At 47.7% G+C, this 27924-nt stretch overlaps 1 protein-coding gene across 2 annotated transcripts in view; it reads right to left on the reverse strand.

Annotated features, from left to right (window-relative positions):
* The window catches only part of taok2b (TAO kinase 2b), a 41975-nt gene extending 19292 nt beyond the window's left edge, over positions 1-22683 (reverse strand). For both annotated transcript variants that reach the window (XM_056301656.1, XM_056301655.1), the window contains exons 1-12: positions 22136-22683; positions 19893-20033; positions 11906-11977; positions 11681-11782; positions 11497-11542; positions 11302-11398; positions 10881-10994; positions 10212-10303; positions 8590-8683; positions 7150-7231; positions 6390-6557; positions 4044-4250 (exon numbers count right to left, since the gene is read on the reverse strand). In XM_056301656.1, the coding sequence (XP_056157631.1) occupies positions 4044-4250; positions 6390-6557; positions 7150-7231; positions 8590-8683; positions 10212-10303; positions 10881-10994; positions 11302-11398; positions 11497-11542; positions 11681-11782; positions 11906-11977; positions 19893-20024 (1206 nt within the window). In that variant the 5' untranslated portion in view covers positions 20025-20033; positions 22136-22683. The remainder of the gene's footprint in view (positions 1-4043; positions 4251-6389; positions 6558-7149; positions 7232-8589; positions 8684-10211; positions 10304-10880; positions 10995-11301; positions 11399-11496; positions 11543-11680; positions 11783-11905; positions 11978-19892; positions 20034-22135) is intronic.
* Positions 22684-27924: the final 5241 nt, after the last annotated feature.

Raw genomic sequence — 27924 nt, forward strand, 5'->3', positions numbered from 1 at the left:
TGTGAGCCAGGAATCGGGGAATAGGGGGAACTTTCTGGCCATTTTGGAACAAATGGCAAAACATTACCCAACAGTGAAAAAAAAATGTCCCACGGAAATCCTAAATATACAATACCACACAAAAAGAAACGCTTGAGTGTTTGGCGGAGATGGTTTGGCATAATGTCATCCAAGAGGTCAAAGAAAGTGAGGCATTCAGTGTTCTAGCCAACGAAACTAAGGGCATAGAAATTTTTTTTTACTGGTCCTGAGGCATTATTATAAGGGGGCGGCACATGAGTTTGTTTTTTCTTTACATCTTCAAAACGCTAATAGTTTTGACACTGCAGGCCAAACAGAGAAGAGCATCAATTGTCTAGCGATATGGACTGGAGTACAAAACCAATCTTGTAGGCCAGGGATATGATGAACAGGCTAACTGCAGTGTTCTGTGTCCTTCAAGATACTGCTGAGGACAGAAGTGGGGACGAGTCTATGGAGGCACGGGACCTACTTGCCCAAATTGACTTACCTTTCATTGGGCTTCTAGCAACATTCCCCAAAGAGCTAGGTGACACCAAGCTTCTAGCTGATATGCTTCAGTCACCATCACTAGACCTAGCGAGAGCTGTTGAGCTTATTTAAGCACTTCAGGACTTGTCAGAATTACAGAGAGTAATCCTTTTCTGATGAGCTATGAATAGAAGACACAGCTCAAAAATGCAATATCAGCACTGAAAGGGTGGAAAAAAATGCAACATAAGATCATCTCTGAACTAGAGGGATCTGTAATGACATCCACTGTTGGCGAGAGTATGACAAGGATGGAAGGGCCGTCCGGGTGGTGTGATGGTCTATTCCGTTGCCTACCAACATGGGGATTGCTGGTTCAAATCCCCGTGTTACCTCAGGCTTGGTCAGGCGTCCCGGAAGCCAGATGTGGGTATGTATCCTGGTTGCTGCAGTAGCACCTCCTCTGGTCAGTCGGGGCGTCGGTTCGGGAGGGGAGGGGAGGGGGAACTGGGGGGAATAGCGTGATCCTCCCACGTGCTACGTCCCCCTGGTGAAACTCCTCACTGTCAGGTGAAAAGAAGCGGCTGGCGACTCCACATGTATCAGAGGAGGCATGTGGTAGTCTGCAGCCCTCCCCGGCTTGGCAGAGGGGGTGAAGCAGCAACTGGGACGGCTCGAAAAATAGGGTAACTGGCCAAGTACAATTGGGGAGAAAAAGGGGGAATGAAATCCTCCCCCAAAAAAAGATGACAAGGATGGTTTCTGAAACATCTTCTATCCAATCCATGACTCTGATTGGGGAGTTAACAGAAAGGCCCCTCCAAGTCCAACTGCAACATAATGAGAGGCGTTCAAGCGCTCCTTCCCAACAGCAACAGCTATTTAGAAGTCACCTCTTTTTTCGTTCGCAGAGATACGAGTCAAACTTAGATGATCTGACGCACGAGCTGCAGAAGTCAAAAGCTGACCAGCACATTGGAGTTCATTGTGTTTCTGGAACCTTTTCAAGAGGTGTTCCATAACTTTTCCAGTTGTGCAAAATTGCTATTGCAATATCAGTAAGCAGTGCTGCTTGTGAACAGAGTTTTTCCACCCTTAAATTGATCAAGAATGACCATGAACAACCATGACTGGATGAGCAACTGAGTGACCTCGGAGTGATCAGTGTACAAGTCAAGGAGAGTCAAGTCCCTGAATATGGACGAGTTTATTCTACTATTTAGTAGCCTGCGCAAAAACCGCAGAATACAGCTATTCTGAGACAGAGCATAGACTACACTTGTGACAGTGTATTTAACCCACATGTACAGACACAGAGTTCAAGCTCAGAACATGGGAGTGCAGAGAACACACACACATGCATGCACGCACATGCACACACTCACACCAATGTTTGCACTGAAAATAAAACAAGTTAAATGAATAATTAATGTCTATGTGATGTTTTTATTTTGTAGAACTAAATTGTGTTGTCCTATCCATGCAAAAGTTATTCAATACAAAACATTTTTTAAGCTCTTGTGCAGTAGACCTTTCATGTAATACCACCTGTGTGGGCACAGGGCACTGCACAAGAGCCTGAAAATCGTGTCCAATGTTTTCTAAGCCAATTTTCAACGCCGTATTTATTTCTGATGAAATTATTTCTCTTGTGCCCCCCCTTGACTGGTTCTTGGTCCCCCCCCCCCCCCCCCGTGCCACCTCATTTAAAAAATCCTGGAACCTTAACCCTTACCAACACATTAATTTAATCCTAAATCTAATTTTAACCCTAATCCCATATCCTAACCCTAAAACGGCCCCTTGAAGTTATGGTGACTGGCATACAGTGCATCTGGAAAGTATTCACAGCCCTTCACTTTCTCCACATTTTGTTATGTTACAGCCTTATTCCAAAATGGATTAAATTCCTTTTTATTCTCATCAATCTACACACAATACCCCATAACGACCAAGTGAAAAAGGTTTTGTAGAAATTTTTGCAAATTTATTAAAAATAAAAAACTGAAATATTGCATGTATATAAGTATTCACACCCTTTGCTATGACACTCAAAATTGAGCTCAGGTTCGTCCTGTTTCCACTGATCATCCTTGAGATGTTTCTACATCTTGATTGGAGTCCACCTGTAGTAAATTCAATTGACTGGACATGATTTGGAAAGGTACACACCTGTCTGTATAAGGTCCCACTGTTGACAGTGCATGTCAGAGCAGAAACCAAGCCATGATGTCAAAAGAATTGTCTGTGGACCTCCAAGACAGGATTGTATCGAGGCACAGATCTGGGGAAGGGTACAAAAAATGTCTACAGCTTTGAAGGTCCCGAAGAGCACAGTGGTCTCCATCATTCGTAAATGGAAGAAGTTTGGATCCACCAGGACTCTTCCTAGAGCTGGCCGCCCAGCCAAACTGAGCAATCGGGGAGAAGGGCCTTGGTCAGGGAGGTGACCAAGAACCCGATGGTCACTCTGACAGAGCTCCAGCGTTCCTCTGTGGAGATGGGAGAACCTTCCAGAAGGACAACCATCTCTGCAGCACTCCACCAATCAGGCCTTTATGGTAGAGTGGCCAGACGGAAGACTCTGCTCATTAAAAGGCACATGACAGCCCGCTTGGAGTTTGCCAGAAAGCACCTAAAGGACTCTCAGACCATGAGAAACAAGATTCTCTGGTCTGATGAAACCAAGATTGAACTCTTTGGCCTGAATGCCAAACGCCACGTCTGAAGGGAACCAGGCACCTTTCATCACCTTGCTCATACCATCCCTACAGTGAAGCATGGTGGTGGCAGCATCATGCTGTGGGGATGTTTTTCAGCAGCAGGAACTGGGAGACTAGTCAGGATCGAGGGAAAGATGAATGGAGCAAAGTACAGAGAGATCCTTGATGAAAACCTGCTCCAGAGTGCTCAGGACCTCAGACTGGGGCGAAGGTTTACCTTTCAACACGACAACGACCCTAAGCACACAGCCAAGACAACGAAGGAGTGGCTTCGGGACAAGTCTGTGAATGTCCTTGAGTTACCCAGCCAGAGCCCAGACTTGAACCCCATTGAACATCTCTGGAAAGACCTGAAAATAGCTGTGCAGCGACGCTCCCCATCTAACCTTACAGAGCTCAAGAGGATCTGCAGAGAAGAATGGGAGAAATACCCCAAATATAGGTGTGCCAAGCTTGTAGCTTCATACCCAAGAAGACTTGAGGCTGTAATCGCTGCCAAGGGTGCCTCAACCAAGTACTGAGTAGAGGGTGTGAATACTTATGTACATGCAATATTTCAGTTTTTTATTTTGAATAAATTTGCAAAAATTTCTACAAAACCTTTTTCACTTTGTCATTATGGGGTATTGTGTGTAGATTGATGAGAAAAAAAAGGAATTTAATCCATTTTGGAATAAGGCTGTAACATAAAATGTGGAGAAAGTGAAGGGGTGTGAATACTTTCCGGATGCACTGTATGTCACAACCTAGCACAAATGTCCTCACTTTACTATATTTGTGGCGACTCACACTCACAGACACAGAGGCACACAGTGAGGCAGTACTAACCAATGGTTTGTGCAGCACAGAGCTGTTGGAGGTGACAGTGTGTTCTCCTTCCTGCATCATGGCCATCTCTCCGCTGTCGTCTGAACCATCAGCCAGGCTGTTCACAGAGCTGCTCTGGGAACTGGCACTGATTGACATCGATGGTAGGGAATGGGAACTCTCCATGCTGTTGACAGTCCCAGTACGTAGCAGGTACTGCTCCACATCCTGTGGGGGGTTAGAGGTCTGAGGCTAGATTGAGAAGTGCTAGGCAACAGCATAAGCAGATATCAGGGTGGTGTCTGTCATCTGATGTGTGTGAATGTGAACACATCTGTGATTCTACTGTATTCTAGTCTAATTATTCTATCATTGTATCACATTGTTATTCTATTCATAGTGTGTTTGTATTTGATAATGACTCGTTCACACGTTCCCCCAACATTAAGTAACGCCTACAAAGACTGTGTATGTACTGGGCAGCTCCCAGTGGCCAAAAGTAGAAAACTGGTTAAACTGTACAGCTCTCAGGTGTGAAAGCGAAGCAGGGCAGAGCTGAACAACAGCCTGGTTCTCAGTCAAGCTTCCCTGGAGAAGGATTAAAGAGAGTCCCAGCTGTGCACTTTCTGAATTCCTTTATTTTCTGAGCAAGGGAGTGCCCGAGAGTTGAGAGACTGAGGAAACAAACATGGCTCTTTGTGTGGAAGGTTTATCTACAAAGAGCGGATGGATTCTATCGCTAGCTGACTTCCTGGAGGGAGCCTGACCCAGAGAGGGCCCTTCCTCTGCTCTCTGCCTCGGGGACCTACTGGTGCAGGGGTTATTTTCTGGTTCTAGTTAGCCTCGCTATCTTTGAATAGAGTACCGTGGTCCTGAGGTTCTACCAATGGAGTGGATTTTCCACAGAACGCTGAGTCTCTGACAGACTTTACCTGCTCATTTCTAATTTCATACTTGAGCGGAAGCCCGGCCTGGTCTCTAGCAGGTGAGACAAACCACTGACATTCAGCAGTCAAGGTGGAGGTGGTTGTGTTAAATGTGCTATACATGAGCATTTAACAGCAGATGAGAGACATCAGAAACCATGCTGTTTGAATTAGTTCCTATTGTCCATTTTGATTTATCATTCACACAGGGCTTAATTTGTGCCGGATCCTATCAGAACAGGATCCGGGACCTCCCAGACTGGGACCAGCACCTCCTCTGTCACTATCAAAATCTGTACATACATTTTGTGCAATATTTAATGCTATCTGTTTGGTCATTCATAAATTTTCCCATTGAAGTTATTCAACTGAACTCACAGAATTTTCTTAGCCTGCTTGCTTTTCGTGGTTTTAAATAGAATTTTGGGCCCTAATACCATTTTCCCCCCATGATAGCAATCCACGGACAGAAGGGAAACGACAGGAAAGTGAAGGGACAGTCAACAAGTGCGAGAGAGTGAGAGAGAGAGAGCAAGCGAGTTGCAAACTGTAAACAGCTGTTTCTATGTCCCTCTACCCTGCTAATTTTTTTTTGGGGGGGGGGATTTCCCCCCCCTTTATCTCCCCAATTGTACCTGGCCAATTATTCCACTCTTCCGAGCCGTCCCGGTTGCTGCTCCACCCCCTCTGCCGATCTGGGGAGGGTCGTAGACTACCATATGCTTCCTCTAACACATGTGGAGTTGCCAGCCACTTCTTTTCACCTGACAGTGAGGAGTTTTACCAGGGGGACATAGCGCGTGGGAGGATCACGCTATTCCCCCAGTTCCCCCCCCCCGAACAGGTGCCCCGACCGACCAGAGGAGGTGCTAGTGCAGCGACCAGGACACATACCCACACCCGGCTTCTTACCTGCAGACACGGCCAATTGTGTCTGCAGGGACGCCCGGCCAAGCTGGAGGTAACACAGGGATCGAACCGGAGATCCCTGTGTTGGTAGGCAACGGAATAGACCGCTATGCTACCAGGTCGCCCCAGTTTTGTTTAGTTTTAACAGCTAGCACCTAGGCGTTTTTCAATGTGCTCCAAGCACTGTGGATTTTTTGATGCATTCCGTGGCTTTTTCTCTCCCCCCTGACGCACTGGAACAGCACCCCTTCTGCATTTTGGGACCTCCTGATTTACAAATTAAGCACTGCATTTACATCAATGAACAGTAGATAACAGGCCTCAAGCAGAATTACACACAGACCCTTTAAACCAGAACCTGGGTCAGATCAAGTCCGGCTAGAACCCGATGAGATGACTTGAGGGAGTAATCACTCCTCTATCGCCTTCACATCTCCCCCAATCTCTCCTCCTCCCTGCTCTACTAAACTCCATCATTACAACTTTCTATCCATCACCCTTCCCCTACTTTCCCCCCTCCATCTCCTCTCACCTCCTCCTCCTCCCCTCCCTCTGGGGCTGGTCCATTGTGCGCCTCATGGAAGAGGATCTTCTTCATCTTGCGGTACTGCAGGTTGTCCAGCTCTCGTACAGCATCCTTGGTCCGGGCAATCAGGTCCATCACCACTGTCATTGGACGCTCTCTGCATAGGAAGTGATGCTGACAGAGAGTGAGAGGGGGGGGGGGGCATTTTGTTAAACTGACAGCTACTCTGGTAATATGACTCATATACTCAGCACAACAAATTTTCTAACAACCAGCTTTTTTTTTTTTGGGTGGAAATTACTATTTTCTGTTGTACTACTGAAGAAAAAATGGATTGAAAAAAATTAAACAATCTACAATGAAAATAAGTTTGGTCTGAGAAAATGAGTCAGTCTTGGGTTACATATCCCACCCTTTATATCATTGGGATTCATGGATTTATTGTTTGGAGCACATGCTACTTACATCCTGGAGAAGCATGAGGGTGCCCTGCTTTTTTAAGGTTGACCAACTCAAGCTTGAGTTTGGAACGGCGGTTATCACAAGTTAATAAAATCACAAGTTATTAAAATCACAAGTTATTAAAATCACAAGTTATTAAAATCACAAGTTATTAAAATCCCACTAAGTCAGATTTCTTTTTCACCACGTCGGTGAAGTGTAATTCTTCATGCCAAAGCAGAAGTGTCAGAATATTTCTGACAAAGTCATCATCAGCGATGCCTTGCTCGAGGCTGTGTTGAGCAACAGTTTTAGAACCTCTTACCTTCAGTAGCACGTCAGAGGTAGGTCTGTCCTGGGCGATCTTCTGCAGACAGGAGTCGACAAAGTTACGGAAATAATCCGACCTGAGAAAAAGGACAAAAAAATAAATGAAAACTTTTTTTTTTAAAACTCAACTAAACCCAAAGATGGTTGAAATTTTTCAGGATTCAGGAGTGAAATGTGTTCTTTCTTTTTTTTTATAAATTTTTTTCTGATTTTTCCCTTTTTTCTCCTCCCAATTTAGTGGCCAATCGATCCCTATTTTAATTCAAACACCCACCCTCGTACTGCATGCGTTCGCCAACTGCATCTCTCCGGCCGGCAGTCTCGAAGGAGACCGCCTCCCCACTTTCGTGACAAGGCGACTCCACGCCGAACCAGTTTTTTCCGACACACAAAGACGCATTCACGTGACGAACACAAGCCGACTCCGCCCCCCTCCCGAAGACAGCGTTGCCAATGATTGCTGCTTCGTCGAGTCCGGCCATAGTCAGATCTGACGAGACCGGGGCGCGAACCCCAGTCCCCAGTGGGCAACTGCATTGACACAAAGCCAATGCTTAGACCGCTACACCACCGCGGACCCGTGGAATGTGTTCTTTTAAAACAAAGACAACAGGAGCCACAAAAGGCTTTTGAAAACATATTTTTTTACTTTTCTTAATTCGTTTGTAAATGTCACACATTTTGCCCACTGTATTTTTACTAACCACATAATCAACACCTATTTCCATAATCCTTTAACAAAAAAAATCATGTTTTTGTCTCCACTCACCCCCCCCCCCTTTTCTCCCCGATTGTACCCGTCCAATTACCCCACTCTTCCGAGCCGTCCCGGTTGCTGCTCCACCCCCTCTGCCGATCCGGGGAGGGCTGCAGACTACCACGTGCCTCTTCCGATACATGTGGAGTCACCAGCCACTTCTTTTCACCTGACAGTGAGGAGTTTCACCAGGGGGGACGTAGCGTGTAGGAGGATCACGCTATTCCCCCCAGTCCCCCGAACAGGCGCCCCAACCGACCAGAGAAGGCGCTAGTGCAGCGACCAGGACACATACCCACATCCGGCTTCCCACCCGCAGACACGGCCTATTGTGTCTGTAGGGACACCCGACCAAGCCGGAGGTAACACGGGGATTCGAACCACCGATCCCTGTGTTGGTAGACAACAGAATAGCCCGCTACGCCACCCGGACGCCCCTTCATTCACTTTTAAAAGACATTATCGTAATCTCAGGATGGACCTCAGGAGGATTAATGTGTCAGAAGGAAAGTCATTACAGATGTTAAGGTTAGGAACTGCCTCTAAAGAAACTAGACGACATCCGTCTGGTGCTGCTTTTATGTCTCAACTGGTAAACTTGTCTCAAACTGAAACGTGGACAAGACAGATTAACTGTGGAGCCTTTTCATTTACATGGAAATGTCAAACATGTCTCACCAGTGATTGGACTGCAGCACAGGGCTCTCATTCTGGGCAATGTGGTATAAGGCACTCATCGCATTCATGTTGAATAGAGGGGGCTTCCTCTCCGCTGGAGACAGACAAAGATGCACACACACACACACAGTGAGACAGACAGACATATAGGAACACACACACACACAGAAAGAGAGAGGCAGATAGAGGGAACATTTTGGTGGATGACAGCTGGAAGACATGAGTTAAGGGGAAGAACAGACAACTGCCCTATAGGAGAGACCGTACTGTATTGATCGGTGCGCATTCAAGCACCTGGGCTTGGATACGTCTGTTCACTGAACATGTATTAAAATCGTGCGAAAATACTGTTAAGAGATTTTTGTCTCGTTCCTCATGTAACGCCAGAGTGGAATTAAATAACTGCCATGACAGTAATACTGACCATTGTTTCCCATTGTATTTCTTTGTTTTTGGACAGTGTGGAATACAACCAGATATAAGCTTATATTACATTACAATGATTATGCCTCCGATGGCACAGAAGTCTTAAACTCTCCATTTCTCTCTACTGACAGTTAGCACTTGATAGCTGTTGTACTTGCTGTTGCCGAGCAACCATTATAACCACTCTCTGATGACATCAGCTGTGTCTGTAATCATTTCCCTGGGTCACTCATTCACTATTTTCAACATATGAAGCATTCAGCTGGGTACTATATAGGGAGCCATTAATGGAGAGTAACCGATGGACATTACATCATTTTGCAGCTTTTTGTCTTCCCGTCACCTGGTCGCCCCCTCCCCCCCCCCCCTCATGTTTTTCTCCTCAATTGTATTTGGCTAATTACCCCACTCTTCCGAGGCGCCCCGATCTCTGCTCCACCCCCCTCTGCCGGTCCGGGGAGGGCTGCAGACTACCACATGCCTCCTCCGACACATGTGGAGTTGCCAGCCGCTTCTTTTCACCTGACAGTGAGGAGTTTTGCCAGGGGGACGTAGCACGTGGGAGGATCACGCTATTCCCCCCCAGTTCCCCCTCCCCACCAAACAGGCGCCCTGACCGACCAGAAGAGGCACTAGTGCAGCGACCAGGACATATACCCAGATCCGGCTTCCCACCCGCAGACATGCCAATTTTGTCTGTAGGGACGCCCGACCAAGCCGGAGGTAACACGGGGATTCGAACCGCCAATCCCCGTGCTGGTAGGCAATGGAATAGACCGCCATACCACCCGGATTCCCCACCGTCACCTGGTTTTGACAGTGAAGAGTGCACGAGCAGAGCGGAGAAGAGGCAAAGCCTTGCACTGTGGTATTTTTAGCATAAAGTAGCAACACGTGTTAGGCACGACATCTTCAGTTGCATTTTTGAGGGCTCTTAATCTTAACAGTTAAAATTCGGACACAAAAACAAAGTGGAAGACAGTGAATATAGCGCACTATAACGCAAATAGGGAGCGATTTTAGATACAACTAATGTATTTAAGGCCCGTGCACAGGGAGGCTGTCCATTCACATAACACTAGTCGATGGAAACACAAACCGATATTTTCTTTTGACTGTTCAAAAATCAGTCTAAAATGTGCGCAACATTTGAACAAAAACACAGCTAAAATCTGGCTCAGATCAGCAGGTCTTACCCAGCTCTATGCAGGTAATGCCCAGTGACCACACGTCCACTTTGCCGTCATACTGGCCCTCATCCATGGCCAGGATCACCTCAGGAGCCATCCTGTAAGGGGACAGAGGACAAAGCCTTTCAGTCAAACACAGCTCCTCTCCTCCCACCTTCAGCCAACATGGCTGACCACTTCAGAGCTCTGCCCCAATGCTCACCCACCACGTGTCCGAACCCTACAGGCTTACACTTCTCTATCCAAAAGGAAAATCCAAAATATTATGCTTTAAAAAAAAAAAGAGATAACATAATTTTGCTGTAGCAATAGCATTTTTAATGAACTTCTATTTTCAATCACAGAGAAAGTTTAGATTAAGATGAAATGTTTCAACACTGCCTGTATGCAAACAGTGATCATTTTCTAAAAACCTGATATATGATTATATGTGAGTGTACAGTCCTAAGCCCTCTGAGTAGATAAACATTTTAAGTTTTAGAGTAACTTTCTACACAAAACCTGAAGCTACTGTGTGATGACTACAGAGAATCCAGAGTCCAAAGACCCTGCTCTACCCCCTCCAGCTCCCCAGGCTTAGGCTAGAGCACACATGCTCAGTCAATCTCTTCCTGGACTTATTCAGGTAAGAAAGAAGGCAGGACTGAGAAGAACCACTGGTCAATCGCGTCTCACCAGTACGGTGTTCCCACAAAGGAGTTGGCTGGGGCCACGATGGAGGCAGAGCCAAAGTCTCCCAGTTTAACCTGACCAGGCTCCGTGAGCAAGATGTTTCCCGCCTTCACATCCCTGAGAGAGAGAGAGAGAGAGAGAGAGAGAGAGAGAGAGAGAGAGAGAGAGAGAGAGAGAGAGAGAGAGAGAGAGAGAGAGAGAGACAGACAGACAGACAGACAGACAGACAGACAGACAGACAGACAGACAGACAGACAGACAGACAGACAGAGAGAGAGAGAGAGAGAGAGAGAGAGAGAGAGAATTAGAGTTATAGTAAAACGTGATTCAGTAGCCAGAATTCGTCACTATATTCTGGTACACCGGATTAGCTTCACTTTTCTGTTGTGTGTGGGTGTGGTTTTGCACGTGTTGGATGGCTTACCTGTGAATCATGTTGTGAGAGTGAAGGTAAACCAAACCCTGCAGTGCACCATGGGTAATGGCAGCGATTTCCACTTCCTGGAGGGGCTTCTTGTGGACTGGGGCAGAGAGACATCAGAGAAAATCAGGGGACACCAGGATACATAATTCACCCTGTATTACATTAACTATCACCGTTTTATGATTTCTTGCTCACCTTCCAGCAGGTCAGAGGCCGACCCCAGGCAGTACTCCATCACCAACTGTAGAAGAGATAACACGGAGACTGAAGAAACCCACACCAATACACTCACCTAAACACACACACACACACACACACACTAATGCACAAATACACTCCTGTTATACAGCAACACACAGACAGGAACACACACACTCACCCATGCCGTGTGCTCTCGGAGGTAGCAGCCTCTATATTCCACCGTGTTCGGGTGACGAAGCTTTTGGAGAAACTTGACTTCTTTGATGATGTCTTGCCATTTCTTTACACACACACACACACACACACACACACACACACACACACACAGAAGGAATACTGATGAGCAAAACATCCAAGAAACCTTTTAAAATGAAGACGAAAGAAAGAAAGAAAGACAGACTACCTCATTGGACTGCTTGCCACTATAAGACATCTTCTTGATGGCGACCACCTCATTGGTGCGGATGTCGTGGGCCTGGGGTGGACAGGAAATGGTTAACATACAATGGATGACGCTCAGACCACGCTGATCTAACAGTCCGTACTAACTGGTATCAAACAGGACTGCACTGTTGTGAGTAAAACAACAACCCTGCTGGTACAATCCATCATGCTTATTCATGATAAATGTTAAAACATTCACCCGACCGTGTACAGCAACAGGAGAATATTCAGTTTATAAACTATGAAGACCAGTAGTGTGACAAACTCGCACTTTGTTTTGCAGTCTCAGCAATATTAAACAAGTCACTACTCGCGGCATGAAAAAAAAGTCACCATTATTTAACACCGACTTCCTTTATATGCAAACCTGATCATGAAACCAGGAAGTCATATTACTCTGACTTTAGAAAGTCATGGAAACACTTTCACTGGTTTATCTTTACCGGGGCGAAGTCAAAATCAAAGTATGCATGAAATGATAAAGAAATCCAGTTTTATGGTTCATCTGTTGATACCGTGGTGCAGGTAAATATCTTCAACAGACTTTCTCCTGGCTTTTTTTTTTTTTTTTTAAGATTTATTTATTGACAACGCACCAAACAAACACACTGTTCATGTTTGTCTTAAGTACAAAATACAACAACAGAAAACAGAGAGGGAGAAAAAAGAACAAAAAAATAATAAAATAAACACACCCTCTCACCCACCCCACCCCAAGAATGGTACAATGCTCAACAACATCCACAACTTCAAGTCCTTTAAGGAAAAAAAAATACAACAATTCTAGTACGTGAGACAACTATGTGGATTTACTGAAGGGACAGAGTCCAAGAAGAAGCCCCAGATTTGACTAAATATCGCAGGTTTTCTCCTGACATTGTACAGGATCTTCTCTGGAGTGCAATAAAGTTCATTCAGCCAGTGCTTTTGTGATGGTAAGTGTTCTGATTTCCAGTTTTTAAGGATCATTTTTCCCCACGTGGTACTGGCGAGTAAAACGAAATACTTCTTATGGTGAGCTACTGTTAGCATGTCAACGTCACCCAGTAACCAAATCCTGGGCTCAAACGGTATTTCGCACTCTGTGATATCTGAAACGGTGGTTATAATGAACTTCCAAACCTCTTCCGGGTAAGGGCAACTCCAGAGCACACGGAGCAGACCGCCTTCAGTCATCCTACAACTCTGGCACATGGCGGACAGATTCCCGATTCTTCTGGCTTTTTGAAGCTTTGCGTGTGAAAGGGCATCAGAAATATTCAACTAGATGTTGGAAAATTATACACAGAGAACAGCAGCTACCGGCCAGCTGGGTGGGCAGCTGCTTACTCTAGGACAAGGAGGGCAAATAGAGACGCTCATGTTGTGAATCTGACGTGACTACTTGAGGACCGTCACAAGCAGGTTTAACGCTGATTCCAGAGACCTTCAAGGAATCATCCTATGTATATCTGAGAAGTACAGATAATGTCATTTCAAACCACATACATAAAGTCTCTTGTCAAAACATTGCCTTAATCCTATTAACCCCAGTAGTCAGGGCACGTGTCCATGTAAACATATTCATCACAACCAGAACCTGAGCAGGACCTTGTCCGTAACCTCTAGGTTGTACACAACGACACAAACCTTAACAGAGCATCCAAGGCCCACTACTCCACAAAACCTCTCCACCCGCTACTTCCCTCGACAGGGCAGATCGGAAACCGCTTCGCTCTAGTGTCCATTTCTACCTGGGACGGACACACACACACACACACACACACACACACGCCCCATCTGTGTCTCTGTTGGATGTTCTGCTCAGGTGGGCTCACCTCCCTCCGTCTGTCTCACTAATGAACACAATTGCATTAAAGCTGAATCCTGGTCAAAACGTGACGAAGGCAGTACGCTGATCCAAGGTTTCTGTCATAGAAACATCTCAGTCTGATTTCCGTACTAACAAAGGTTATATGACTGGTGTGAACACACCAAAATACTGCCTGAAGCTAAGTACTCCTAGTAACCACGGTAAACACTTCAGTCTGTCTGTCTTAGTAACAGGTCATGATGAATGGGAGCAGAAACCAGGTAACAAATGTACATTTCTGATGAGATGAACTGCATTAGTAGGAGGTCCCCCCCCACCTTTCTTGAGTAGCATGTGTGCATGAAATAAGACTAGCAACATAAATCCAGGCAGGGGACTTATGGACTGTGGACGGTGTAGCTGTCACACTCTGCCTGCTAGAGTGCCAGTGGTGTTAACCGGACCACGGTGATCCCCTTACCACTCGTTTTCAAAAGATTTCACAATAAAATCTTATCCATCCATCCATTATCCAAACCGCTTATCCTGCTCTCAGGGTCGCGGGGATGCTGGAGGCAGCAGGTGGGGAGACACCCTGGACAGGCCGCCAGGCCATCACAGGGCATAATAATAATAATAATAATAATAATAATAATAATAATAATAAAGCAAAGTAAAATTTCATTGTTCCACCAAATAACATTCAATCTAGGCTTGGGCGATGTGCTCAATATTTTTCCCCCCCCTTTTCTCCCTAATTGTACCCAGCCAATTACCCCACTCTTCCGAGCTGTCCTGGTTGGTGCTCCACCCCCTCTGCCAATCCGGGGAGGGCTGCAGACTACCACATGCCTCCTCCGACTCACCAGCCACTTCTTTTCTCCTGACAGTGAGGAGTTTCACCAAGGGGACGTAGCGCGTGGGAGGATCACGCTATTCCCCCCAGTTCCCCCTCCCCCCGAGCAGGCACCCCGACCGACCAGAGGAGGCGCTAGTGCAGCGACCAGGACACGTACCTGTCACACCAGCCACCTGCACGTCCTCCCTCACCACATCTATAAACCTCCTCTTTGGCCTTCCTCTTTTCCTCTTCCCTGGCAGCTCCATATTCAGCATCTTTCTCCCAATATACCAGCATCTCTCCTCCACACATCTCCAAACCATCTCAATCTTGTCTCTCTTGCTTTGTCTCCAAACTGTCCAACCTGAGCTGCCCCTCTAATATACTTGTTCCTAATCCTGTCCTTCTTCATCACTCCCAATGAAAATCTTAGCGTCTTCAACCCTGCCACCTCCAGCTCCACCTCCTGTCTTTTCATCAGTGCCACTGTCTCCAAACCATATAACATAGCTGGTCTCACAACCATCTTGTAAACCTTCCCTTTGATTCTTGCAGGTACCCTTCTGTCACTAATCACTCCTGACACTCTACTCCAACCACTCCACCCTGCCTGCACTCTCTTCTTCACCTCTCTTCTGCACTCCCCGTTACTTTGGACAGTTGGCCCCAAGTATTTAAACTCATACACTTTCGTCACCTCTACTCCTTGCATCCTCAGCATTCCACTGTCCTCCCTCTCATTCATGCATAGGTAGTCCATCTTGCTCCTACTGACTTTCATTCCTCTTCTCTCCAGTGTATACCTCCACCTCCCCAGGCTCTCCTCCACCCGCACCCTACTCTCACTACAGTGCAACCGAACAACAAAGCTATTAAACCTATTAAATGACTGGCTGTTTGAGCGTCGCTCGTGGCTCATTCCATTACCACAGGATATGATAGGCTGTTTATGGGTCGGGGAGGGAGCACGCTTATTCGTTATGTGCTTTCTAGTGACAGGAGGTTCGACTCTTTCTACCGACTCGAGTTTGTCTGAGTCACTCACTAAAGAGAGAGTCAGGTTTTCGAGTCACTCGAGTCGAGTCGGTCACCCAGAGCCTGGGGAATCCCCAACCAGCCCCAGCACCTATAGAGCATGTGTACCAGAAACTTCCACCGGCCCCGGCTGAGCCGGCTATCTTCCAGTTTAGACCTCCTCTGCTAACTTGAATGGGATAAAATAATTTAATCATGCGGCGCCTCTCTTCTAGACTTTTGAAATGTTATCAGACCCAATGGATCAAATTCTGATGGTGAAATGAGTCATTTCGTGCAGTTGTGGTGCTCAAAAAAAGTTATCCACCATTTTACAGCCGCTCTTTTTCCCAATGGCTGTGTGCGGGGAAAGCTCAACTGCGAGGAGCGTAGCGCACAGACAGTCTGGAGTTGTGGTTCACCTTCAAAAAAAGCAGCGGTTGCAGCATTTAATTACCTTTGCAAGACGAACGCGAAGTGTATTGTTAACACTTTCTACGCCGTCACTCAGAGACGAGGGGAGCAGCAAACTCCAGCAGGAAGATATGAGACCGGCCGACCAACACACACTGCAGCATTACACAACTTAAATCAACTCTGAGCTACGGAAAATAAATCTACACAACCTATTGGTAATGAAAAAGACTGAAATAACTGTATCGTTTTGAAATGATGTTATTGTTTTCCGTTTAAAAAAAAAAAGTCCATCATTCTACTTAAAAGACGTGAACAGCAGTGGGTCCCGTCTCAGAACGGCAGCAGTCTGCTAATCAGAAACTACACTGTTGAATTTCATGACTGCACAACCAGCATCGAGTAGTAGTAAAACTACCAAATAGGGACAAACTAAAATTCATGGACGGTTACTGACTGTGGCATGGGCCTTGTGGGTGGGTGAGTGATTTGTGCAGCCCGACGTAAGACTTTCAGCTCAGGGCAGGCAGCAGGCTGGGAGAGTGAGTAGTGAGCGATTCATGCAGCCTGAGACCTTCAGCTCCGGGGTGGGAGAGCAAGTACCGAGTTGAAATAAGTGCCAAAGTGATTGCTCTTCTCCCAGCGGTAGGTTATTAACAGTAATTAACTGGATACATTTCTACAAATACAGTTAATATAAGAGTTGTGGGACGCCCAGGTAGCGTAGCGGTCTATTCTGTTGCCTACCAACACGGGGATTGCCAGTTCGAATCCCCATGTAAACTCCGGCTTGGTCGGGAGTTCCTACACACACAATTGGCCGTGTCTGCGGGTGGGAAGCCGGATGTGGGTACGTGTCCTGGTCGCTGCACTAGCGCCTCCGCTGGTCGGTCGTGGCGCCTGTTTGGGGGGGGGGGACTGGGGGGATGATCTGCCCACACGCTACGTCCCCCTGGCGAAACTCCTCACTGTCAGGTGAAAAGAAGCGGCTGGCATCTCCACATGTATCGGAGGAGGCGTGTGGTAGGTAGTCTGCAGCCCTCCCCGGATCGGCAGAGGGGGATGGAGCAGCGACCGGGACAGCTCGGAGGAGTGAGGTAATTGGCCGGTTACAATTGGGGAAAATAAATCAATAAATAAAAATAGTGAAAGCACTAATAGTCACCCACAAAATATCGTCACATTATGTAAAAGAGATACTCAGTCAAAAATATTGAGATATTTGATTTTGTCAGTATCGTACAGCCCTATGATGTAACACTTATGTTCTCAACCTCTTCCTTAGCATTTAAATCTTTTGAAGGTGTGGTAAAAAGCATAGCTCTTACAGTAATCAGTGCAGAATTTGTATTTTAGTTTAACACGTGCTCGTAAAAAAAACTGATAAAAAAAACTGCACATAAGATTTTAACAGACCATATCCCTCCCTTTATAAACCAACCCTAATACACTGTAATACAACCCTAATACACTTTAACCAACCATAATACACTGTAATACAACCCTAATACACTGTAATACAACCCTAATACACTAATACAACCTAATACACTGTAGTACAACCTAATACACTTTAACCAGCCCTCATACACTGTAGAAATACAAACCCCAATTCCAATGAAGTTTGGGAGCTTGTGTAAAATGTGAATAAAAACACAACACAATGATTTGCAAATCTTTTTCGACCTATATTCAATTGAATACACTACAAAGACAAGATACTTAATGTTCAAACTGATAAACTTTATTGGTTTTTGCAAATATTCACTCATTTTGAATTTGATGCCTGCAACACGTTCCAAAGAAGCTGGGACAGGGGCAACAAAAGACTGGGAAAGTTGAGGAATGCTCAAAAAACACCTGTTTGGAACATTCCACAGGTGAACAGGTGAACTGGAAACAGGTGAGTTTCCTGATTGGGTATAAAAAGATCATCCCCGAAAGGCTCAGTCGTTCACAAGCAAGGATGGAGTGAGGTTCACCACGTTGTGAACAACTGCGTGAGCAAATAGTCCAACAGTTTAAGAACAACGTTTCTCAACGTACAATTGCAAGGAATTTAGGGATTTCATCATCTACAGTCCATAGTATCATCAAAAGATTCAGAGAATCCGGAGAAATCTCTGCATGTAAGCGGCAAGGCCGAAAACCAACATTGAATGCCCGTGACCTTCGATCCCTCAGGCGGCACTGCATTAAAAACCGACATCATTCTGTAAAGGATATTACCAGGTGGGCTCAGGAGCACTTGGGAAAACCATCGTCAGTTAACACAGTTGGTCGCTACATCTACAAGTGCAAGTTAAAACTCTACCATGCAAAGCCAAAGCCATATATCAACTACACCCAGAAACACCACCGGCTTCTCTGGGCCCGAGCTCATCTGAGATGGACTCACGCAAAGTGGAAAAGTGTGCTGTGGTCTGACGAGGCCACATTTCACATTGTTTTTGGAAATCATGGATGTCGTGTCCTCCGGGCTAAAGAGGAAAAGGACCATCCAGATTGTTATCAGCGCAAAGTTCAAAAGCCAGCATCTGTGATGGTATGGCGGTGTGTTAGTGCCCATGGCATCATGGGTAGCTTGCACATCTGTGAAGGCACCATTAATGCTGAAAGGTACATACAGGTTTTGGAGCAACATGTGCTGCCATCCAAGAGACGTCTTTTTCAGGGACGTCCCTGCTTATGTCAGCAAGACAATGCCAAGCCACATTCTGCACGAGTTACAACAGTGTGGCTTCGTAGTAAAAGAGTGCGGGTACTAGACTGGCCTGCCTGCAGGCCAGGCCTGTCTCCCACTGAACATGTGTGGTGCATTATGAAGCGCAAAATATGACAACGGAGACCCCGGACTGTTGAACAACTGAAGTCGTACATCAAGCAAGAATGGGAAAGAATTCCACCTACAAAGCTTCAACAAGTAGTGTCCTCAGTTCCCAAACGCTTACTGAGTGTTGTTAAAAGGAAAGGTGGTGTAACACAGTGGTGAACATGCCCCTGTCCCAGCTTTTTTGGAACATGTTGCAGGCATCAAATTCAATATGAGTGAATATTTGCACAAAAAAAAACAATAAAGTTTATCAGTTTGAACATTAAATATCTTGTCTTTGTAGTGTATTTAATTGGAATATAGGTCGAAAAGGATTTGCAAATCATTGTATTCTGTTTTTATTTACGTTTTACACAACGTCCCAACTTCATTGGAATTGGGGTTTGTACTACTCAGACTCTCCACGCCCATATGTCACAAAACACATTCTAGAATACAAAGGGGTTTTATGAATTCACTTTGATGTACTGATTAGCATCAGCTGACTGACAGTCAAACGCACACATCAAATGCCCCGACCACTGGCTTCAACTGACAAATGCCCTGACCACTGGCTTCAACTGACAAAGATTTACCCAAGTTCAAAATGTAAAAAAAAAAGAAAGAAAGAAAGAAAAATTCTCCATGAGATGACAAAATATGTGCAAATCACATTTACAAGCATCTTTCTATCTCCGATTTAAGAACATTTATGCCTAGTTCACACTACATGATCGTAGCCCTGATTTTCCACTCCCTGATACTTTCTGGAGCTCCCAGACAAAAGCCCCAGATCAGAGGCAAATTGGCGATGGTTTTCGTAGCACAACGTAGTTTTTCCTTTCCTCCTGGTGAAAGATTTTGTAGCATGTGACCCCCTGTTGCCACTCAGTCATGTAGTGAGAAAACTACAGTGATTTCCGAGATTTCCAATTACAAGACAAGCAAGTCGTGTAGTGTGAACTTGGCAACCACATCAGCACTGATCAGAAAGGGATCTTACTCATAATGTTTAAGGGACAGGTCGATTTTTCACCAGCGATGTAAACTTAAAAGCAAATTGATGTACTTACAAAGTAGACAGCTCCGAAACTGCCATGGCCGATCTCCCTCAAGTCGGTGAAAAGCTTCTCTGGATCTTCCCTGTAGAAGAGCTCAGCCACCTCGGGGTCCTTCAGGCTCCCTGCCCGCACACTTGACGGCATCGCCAGCGCCTATGGGTGGAGCAAGGGGGTGGGGCATAGCAGGTGAATGCTACGACTGAATGGCTAAAATCTGATTATTCGTGAAACATGAGGGCAACTGCAGGCCCATGACCTCAAAGTGAAAAAAAAAGCTCTCTTCTCTCTTATCAACTGCTTTCATAATGCCCACTAGCAAGCCATCTTCATGAAACAGCCAGTTGCTTTGCTGGACTCTGGCTCTGTTAACTCTCCCTGTGAGAATGGGGGGGGGCAACAAACATGTAGAGAAATGTCTGCCTGCATGTCTCTTGTTTTTTTCCTTTGGATTCCCCCCCTCCCCTTTTTCCTTGCCAATTGTACTTGGCCAATTACCCCACTCTTCCGAGCTGTCCCAGTCCCTGCTGCACCCCCTCTGCCGATCTCGGTTGGGCTACAGACTACCACATGCCTCCTCCGATACACGTGGAGCCGCCAGCCACTTCTTCTCACCTGACAGTGAGGAGCTTCACCAGAGGGATGTAGTGCGTGGGAGGATCACGCTATTCCCCCCAGTCCCCCCTCACCCTTGAACAGCTGCCCATATCAACCAGAGGAGGCGCTAGTGCTGCGACCAGGACATATACACACATCTGGCTTCCCACCCGCAGACATGGCCAATTGTGTCTGTAGCGATGCCCGACCAAGCCGGAGGTAGGCAACGGAACGGAATAGCCCGCTACGCTACCCGGATGCTGCGTATGTCTCTCTCTTACACAGCACCAAACAGACTTTAACAAATTCCACTTTTTAAAATATGCATATCCAACAGGGTGAAGTGTGAACGAATGGAACGGCAAACCAATCACCACACACCATCAACGCAGTGTCCAATGGCTTCACCTATAATCATTTATAGCATTTCTTGTGACATAGGCACTGTAGAACTTTGAAAAGGTAGATAGTTTTCTGACAGGAGGACGAGGTAGGATTTGTAGGACACATCAGACACACAATAATAGCAAAATCCTAACCTTAAAAAGATGACAGTTTTAGCGTCTGCATACAGAAACAAAGCACTAGTGGAGCTATCTTTTACCAAGTCTACGTGGCAGACAGAGGGGCACCTAAAGAGTTTAATAGACCAGGAAAACAATGCCAACACCCTGAGGACTTTTATCATACATACTATGTCAAAGTAGCTCTGCTGTGAATGAGTTCTTTGTTGTCTCCATTGAAATTATAGACCATTCTTGGGTACAATGGCTTCAAATGGGTACAATGGCTTCAAATAATTCAGGGAGCAGATGTCATTTTCCCCTCGCAACAACTAGACAAAGTCCCCGTTTCTTATATACCTGGGAGCCACCTCTGAACTGACAAATACCACGTATATTACCAAATAACAGCAAAGTCACACTGTCACCATTACTTCATAGACTTTTCAATGATATCCCAAAATGTTCTGTTTAACATGTGCTGGATGTGGAAAAGAACGGCATTGCTGATGGCATCTATCAAGCTATGTGAACTGAAAACAAGCATGCAACTGCAGTCAGCTGTGGGTGATGTGTGGTTATTAGTGAGGAAGTCAACACTTCCCTTTTGAAGTGGGAAGTTGCAGCCAGGTTTAAAAAAAAAAAAGAAGCAAATTTTCCAGCCAAACAAGCATTCATTCATGGACGTGCACGCTCTCCCATTGTCAGACATAACCTCATGGCTTCATCTGAGCTACACAATTTAAAATGAACACAACTAACAGCAAGTGAACCCCCTGCTGACCACACCACCAGAGAACACTATACAGTTGTGGTATTATCACTCACTGTGAGTTAGCTAGGGGTAAATAATCACTGGTTAGACATGTATTGCCTACGGGCATCTTCAGCTGCGTCTTATTGAGCTAGCTAGATGGTTTTGCACTTGGCTGGTCACTCAGGCTGTCTTTGGAGACCACAACAACTTCAGGCTGGCTGGCTGGCTGCAAACCCAGCCACCCGTCCAGAGATGCGGGCCCACCACAGGATTGGCTGGATGTCATCATTCTGATATCCCTAAGCTATGTTGCTGTTGGGGGGGGGGGATTCATTTTCAAACAGACAAGAAAACTACATTCGACAAGGGTTGGCTAATTTCAAGATTTATGACTGTCTTACCGTGGCTTTTGGGATCCACTGTAGCTAGCTGGAAGCTAGCTAACTGGCCTAGGTGGAAATATTGGTCGCGCTCTCCCTTTCCTCGTCGCTTGTGTTTAATCAACACGGGAGCCCCGCATTCTGCCTGCCCTCGCTTTTAAAGACGCTCCTTCCCATTTTCCCCGTCCCCGATGAATTGGCTAGCTGTGACGTTAGCGCGGCGCGGCATCCGTTGTGCACGCCGTCAGTGAAGACTGTCAGCGAGCTAGCTAACTGACGTCTGCGAGCTAAGCTAGCTAGCTAGCTAGCTGAGATAGCATCCGGACAATTTTCCCCGAAGAAAACCGTGGCTAGCTTAGCAACCGTTAGCTACAGCGCTAACATAACGCCGAGCGCTGGCTGAAAAGATTACAATAGAAATCGGGGGTCGTGAATTTCCACTCGTCCACTCCCCCTTCCACAATGTACTGTCATTCCGTTAGTGCTGTCGGCGGATTTCATCTCCGGCCTGGGTTTTCCTTTTTTTTTTTTCCTTTTCCCCCCTCGCCTCTCAGGCGTTTTTTGTTCAGGACTTCATGATGGCGGCGCGGGGCGGGAGCCGAAAGGAAAGCGGAAGCGCTCTTCTTCGACGTTAGAGAAATATGCAGACGGACGCCGGCGATGCCCCCCATAGTCATGGATGTCCACAAGAAACGAAAACGAGTAAAACTAAACTTCGGTTGAAAACTGTCAGGTAACTTTTGTGGACGAACAGAAATACAATTTGAGTATGATTCAGTTCTGAAAAAAAGCACTAGCTTAGCAAACCAAAATGTGGTTATGTTATGTCATCGCTCTCTCTCTATATATATATGTATGTATGTATGTATGTATGTATGTATGTATGTATGTATGTATGTATGTATGTATGTATGTTGTGGTGACCCACATCTATATAACTAGAGACATTCACCTAAGAGGACGGTGTACCTTTAAGGGAAGAGGCGAGGGGTCAGATAATGCACTTCCGCTTCCGGTTCACAGTCGTTGTCGAATGTATGACATGCAAAGTTGGAGCTAGTAAACTACCTCGACTACGTCTACTCTCACGTCTCCTTTCTCATTGTTTTCTAACTCCACAATGTATGTGTACACACACACACACACACACACACACACACACACACACACACACATATATATATATATATATATATATACACATCTATATGTGTACATCTATTCATCCATTATCCAAACCACTTATCCTGCTCTCAGGGTCGGGGGGATGCTGAAGCCTATCCCAGCAGTGATTGGGCGGCAGGCGGGGAGACACCCTGGACAGGCCGCCAGGCCATCACACAAGGCTGACACACACACACACACACATTCACACCTAGGGACAATTTAGTCTGGCCGAGTCACCTGACCTCCATGTCTTTGGACTGTGGGAGGAAACCGGGGCACCCGGAGGAAACCCACGCAGACACAGGGAGAACATGCAAAGACCAGGGACGACCCCCAAGGTTGGACTACCCCGGGGCTCGAACCCAAGACCTTCTTGCTGTGAGGCGACCGCGCTAACCACTGCACCGCCGTGCCGCCCTGTCCAAGCTGTCCTCCTGCTTTATGGCCTCTCCCTGCAGGAGTAGACTCCCTGGATTAAAGAGGAGCAAACGGATGAACAAATGATCAGCAGCATGAATGCAGACCAGCATCCTCACTGCTGCTTGCTTGTAAGGGTGATTAATGAGGGAAGTGAAGCTTCTTTTTTTTTTTTTTTTTTTTACTATTTGACTCGTTGTTTGAGCAAAGTTGTGTGTCCTTGTGTTCCCTCTCCTAACGCCGTCCATCTTTTCTGTCCTTCCTAACACTTTTCTGTCCTTCCTAACACTTTTCTGTCCTTCCTAACACTTTTCTGTCCTTCCTAACACTACCAACACTGCATCTGGCTGGCTCCGTTTGTTTCAACTCATCTCCATCTGTCAGGGTATGGAGCGGATTTCCACTTGTTCGGGTTTTTAGACGGCAAGATGTCTCTACACACAACTCACACACCCACACACACACACACACTCTGCCCGTGTCATGCACAAAGGCCCGTGTGCACATGTACAGATGTGCGCACGCCCACATATGGCCGTTTACCCCTGCCTGTGCTCCCGTAATCCACTCAGTTTAATCTCTTTGTTGTGCAACGTTAGCCCACAAAACCCCCAAACACTGCCCGAAGTGACGCCGCCGCCGCCGCCGCCAGCTCAACACACACAGCATCTTGCCGCTCCTCGTTGTGTGGTTCTGGTTCTTCACAGCTCGCACACCTCCGGGTCAGTGGTACCCAGGGGTCCATACCAGGCCTCTTGTCAAGTCAAGTCAATTTTATTTGCCCAATATCACGAATTACACGTGTGCCTCAAGGGGCAACACAACATCCTGTCCTTAGACCCCTCTCATCGGATGAGGAACACCTCCCTAAAATCAAAAAAACCCTCCTGTAACAGGGAGGAGAAGCCTGAGGGAGCGCACCAGAGGAGGGACCTCTCCCCCAAGACGGACACCGCGCAATGGATGTTGTGTTGACCGCCATGTAACAGAAAAACGTCTCAGAATTCATCATGGGGTCTGGTGGCGAAGAGGCTCTCGTACCCCGTTGCCATGACAACACGCCGGAATTCTTTCCGTGTGGGGGATCCATCCCAAAAAAAAAAATGCTCCTGACCTAATTTGTGTTCCAGCCCATAATTTCAGGATTCTGGACTGAAATGTGAGGAGCGAGGAGCCGCCACGCCAACCTGGCTGACGGTGTCCCCGTCAGGACGGCTAGCTAAAGATGTCCCCCGGAGGAACTGAAGACACCGGGAGGGCAGCAGCGAGGTGCTCCGCCTCGCCTCCGGGCCTCTTCACCCCGGGGCTGCGATAACAAACGCCGTCACGGGGCTCAAGCCCGTGCCGCTTTGAGGACACAGGCCCGGAGCCGAGGGCGGCCATCTTACTAGGAGCTTCATCACACAGTTATGTCCTATTGTCACTGACGTCACATGGCGACCTTGTAGCCCCAAGAACAAAGGAAAACCCCCTGAAGTAAGACCCTGACATCAGCACGGCCCACAGAAACCCAATACGGTTAGCCGCGGGGTGGTCTCCATCGCTACGTGTCTTATTAAGACCCCCCCAGAAGACCACGGGAACCTCCAATTACGGTCCAGATCTGCAACACCGCCTCGACGGGGCGGCGGCGAGGCGCTGTACCGAAACCCGTTCGTTTGGCCTTCGCCAGAGGCTTCTGTTGAAGCACCCGCCAATGACAAACGGCGACAAAGGTTGAGGCGAAGTGGGCCGGGCCTGCACGACGTCTCTCAAGCGTGTCACGTCTCCCCCCTCCAAAAAACATACTCCCCCCCACCACCCCTTCCGTCTCCCCCCCCCCACCCCCCCAACCCTTCCCTGCAGCGCTCTGGCTTCTTTAGGCCGGCCCTTGCGTAACCTCTCGTTTGGCAAACCGCAACAACAAAAAATTATGATAATGAAAATCCGGGTAAGTTGCTGTTGGGGCGAAGCGCCGGCGGATTACGCTTCTTACGCAAACAGATTTTGGACGAATTTTACATAACAGGGAGACGGAGGCGGGAAAGGGGTCGCCGTAGAGGACGGGTTCGCTAGCGGGGCCCCGAGACCGACGCGCCTCCGCTCTAAGCCGGTTAAACACGGACCCCGGCGAGATTGACCGGCGGGGCTAATCCGGGGGGCCGGCGTTGTGGAGAACTAAGCCTTTCTTTCCGCAAATGTACTCAATATACTGGCAGATTATCACACGTGAGGGGTCGGGGGTGGTGCTGGGAGGGCGGGCGGGGCCGCCCGCCCTCCCAGCACCACCCCCGACCCCTTTAGTTGTCGCTTCTGTGGAAACAATAGGCCCCGCTGATGGAAGAGGGAGGGTAGAGGGGTCCAGAAGGGCCTCCTCTCCATTTCAGTGTCGCCTCTCAAGATGTCCGCCGACGGCCTCCTCCGCCCGAGACGCCCCTCGCCAGAAGGCGACCTCCCCGGGGAGCGGCCTGTTCTCATCTCCTTCTTTTATCCTTTGGGTTATTCAGCCGGTAGGCACATGTGCCGATGAAGGTGTGCGTTGCTGCTGTGAAACACACACCTGACCAGGTTTGGGATCCGCCTCTCCGGCCACAGGTCTGAAGCCCGGCAGCCACCGTGCATGGAGGAGGAGGCGGAGGAGGAGGAGGAGGAGGAGGAGGATACAACCTGCAGTTATATTTGTAGCGGGCCTGTTAGTGGGCTGCAGAGACAGCAATCTTGCAGATCGACCTTGCGTTGGTTTTTCCAGCAGTTGTGCTATTTGCCCCCCCCCGCCCCCCCGCCCCCCCCCCCGCCGGGGTGGGGTTATTATCATATCACCACTTATCTAGAGCGAACGGACTAATCTGGCCCTGAAAGCGCCTCTCCAGATGTGGAGCCTCTGTAAACAAATGCACATATATGGAGGAGGGCTTACCCGTGACGTAAGCTGGGAACGCGTGTCTGAGGAAACGGCAGCAGGGAGAAGGTCACGCGGGGAGAGGAGGCGTGGGGCCGGAGGGGGGGGGGGGGGGAGGATGAGGAGTTGCTTTTTATTTTCTGAGGAACCCCCCTCAGCATCAGGGTGGTCCGCTCCTGTTTGCCAGATCTGGGCCAGAACCAAGCCATAGCAATGCCACATGTGCCACATATTTGCCAAAGGTGGCCATATTTGTTTGGTGATATTTGGGCCATATTCACCATTTACCACACGGGGCCACTTCAGGGCCACATCCAGATCACATGTTGCCCAGAGCACCGCATCTTTGCCACAAAAGACCCAGACTTGATTTGGCATATTTGGGCCATGTTTGCTATTATACATGTGGGCCACTTCAGGCTCACATCCATTTTGTCGGGGCCAGAAGAAGGCCGCCAGTGCCGCATCACCGCCTGAGGCGGCCCACACCCGGAAACTGTCTGGGTCTGGACACGACGTTCATTGGGAGAAACGTTTCATCACTCGTCTAAGTGACTTCGTCAGCCTCAACCGGCGGCAGGTATCCCCACCCTCACAGACAAAGCAGTGGCATAACGATAGGATTCTGTACACCAACGCACACCAGGACCGGGCTGTGTTACGGTAACGACAAGTCCCGGTCCGCAGCCAAACGCACACGGCTTCGTCTGCAAAAGGAAGCGGCATTCAGGAGCAGGGACAAGGAGGGGTTTAAAACGGTGAGAACGTATTCAGAGAAGAGGGAACAGCGCTTCTCAGCCGACGACTCGGCCTCCGTCTGCAGGACTGGAAAAGATAACCAAGTACAAAGCCAACCCCCCCCCCCCGCCCCCCGCACGCCGAGTGACTCCAGACCTGCTAATGAGCTGACTAAAGTTCTACCGGTGATTTGAAAGACTCGACTTACACTGTATCTCCCAAACCCCCAGCCCCTGTACTCCCAGCCTGAGCACTCCCCTCCCCCGTGTCACACCTTCTCCCTTGATTCAGGGGAAGGCTGTTAACAGGCTGTTCAGAAGACAGAACCCCCGCAAGGCAGCTGGACCCGGTGCTGTCACCCCCACCCCCCCTCAACCCGTAAACACTGTGCAGCTGTCTCGGGTGCTCACAGACTTGTTTTAACACCTCCTTGTAGCCTGCCCCAAAACATCCTCCATTATCCCCGCCCTCAAAAAGCCAAGGATCGCAGGCCTACGGCTGCGTTGAGACAGAATCAGGCAACGCGTCAAAAAGGCAACTGCGCCCAGTCATTCTGAGTGGGGGTAGTTGGTTCAGTAACGACACACTCGTCGCTCTGACCTCTGTAGTG

This window comes from Lampris incognitus, assembly GCF_029633865.1.
Source record: "Lampris incognitus isolate fLamInc1 chromosome 17 unlocalized genomic scaffold, fLamInc1.hap2 SUPER_17_unloc_1, whole genome shotgun sequence".
NCBI classification, from domain to species: domain Eukaryota; kingdom Metazoa; phylum Chordata; class Actinopteri; order Lampriformes; family Lampridae; genus Lampris; species Lampris incognitus.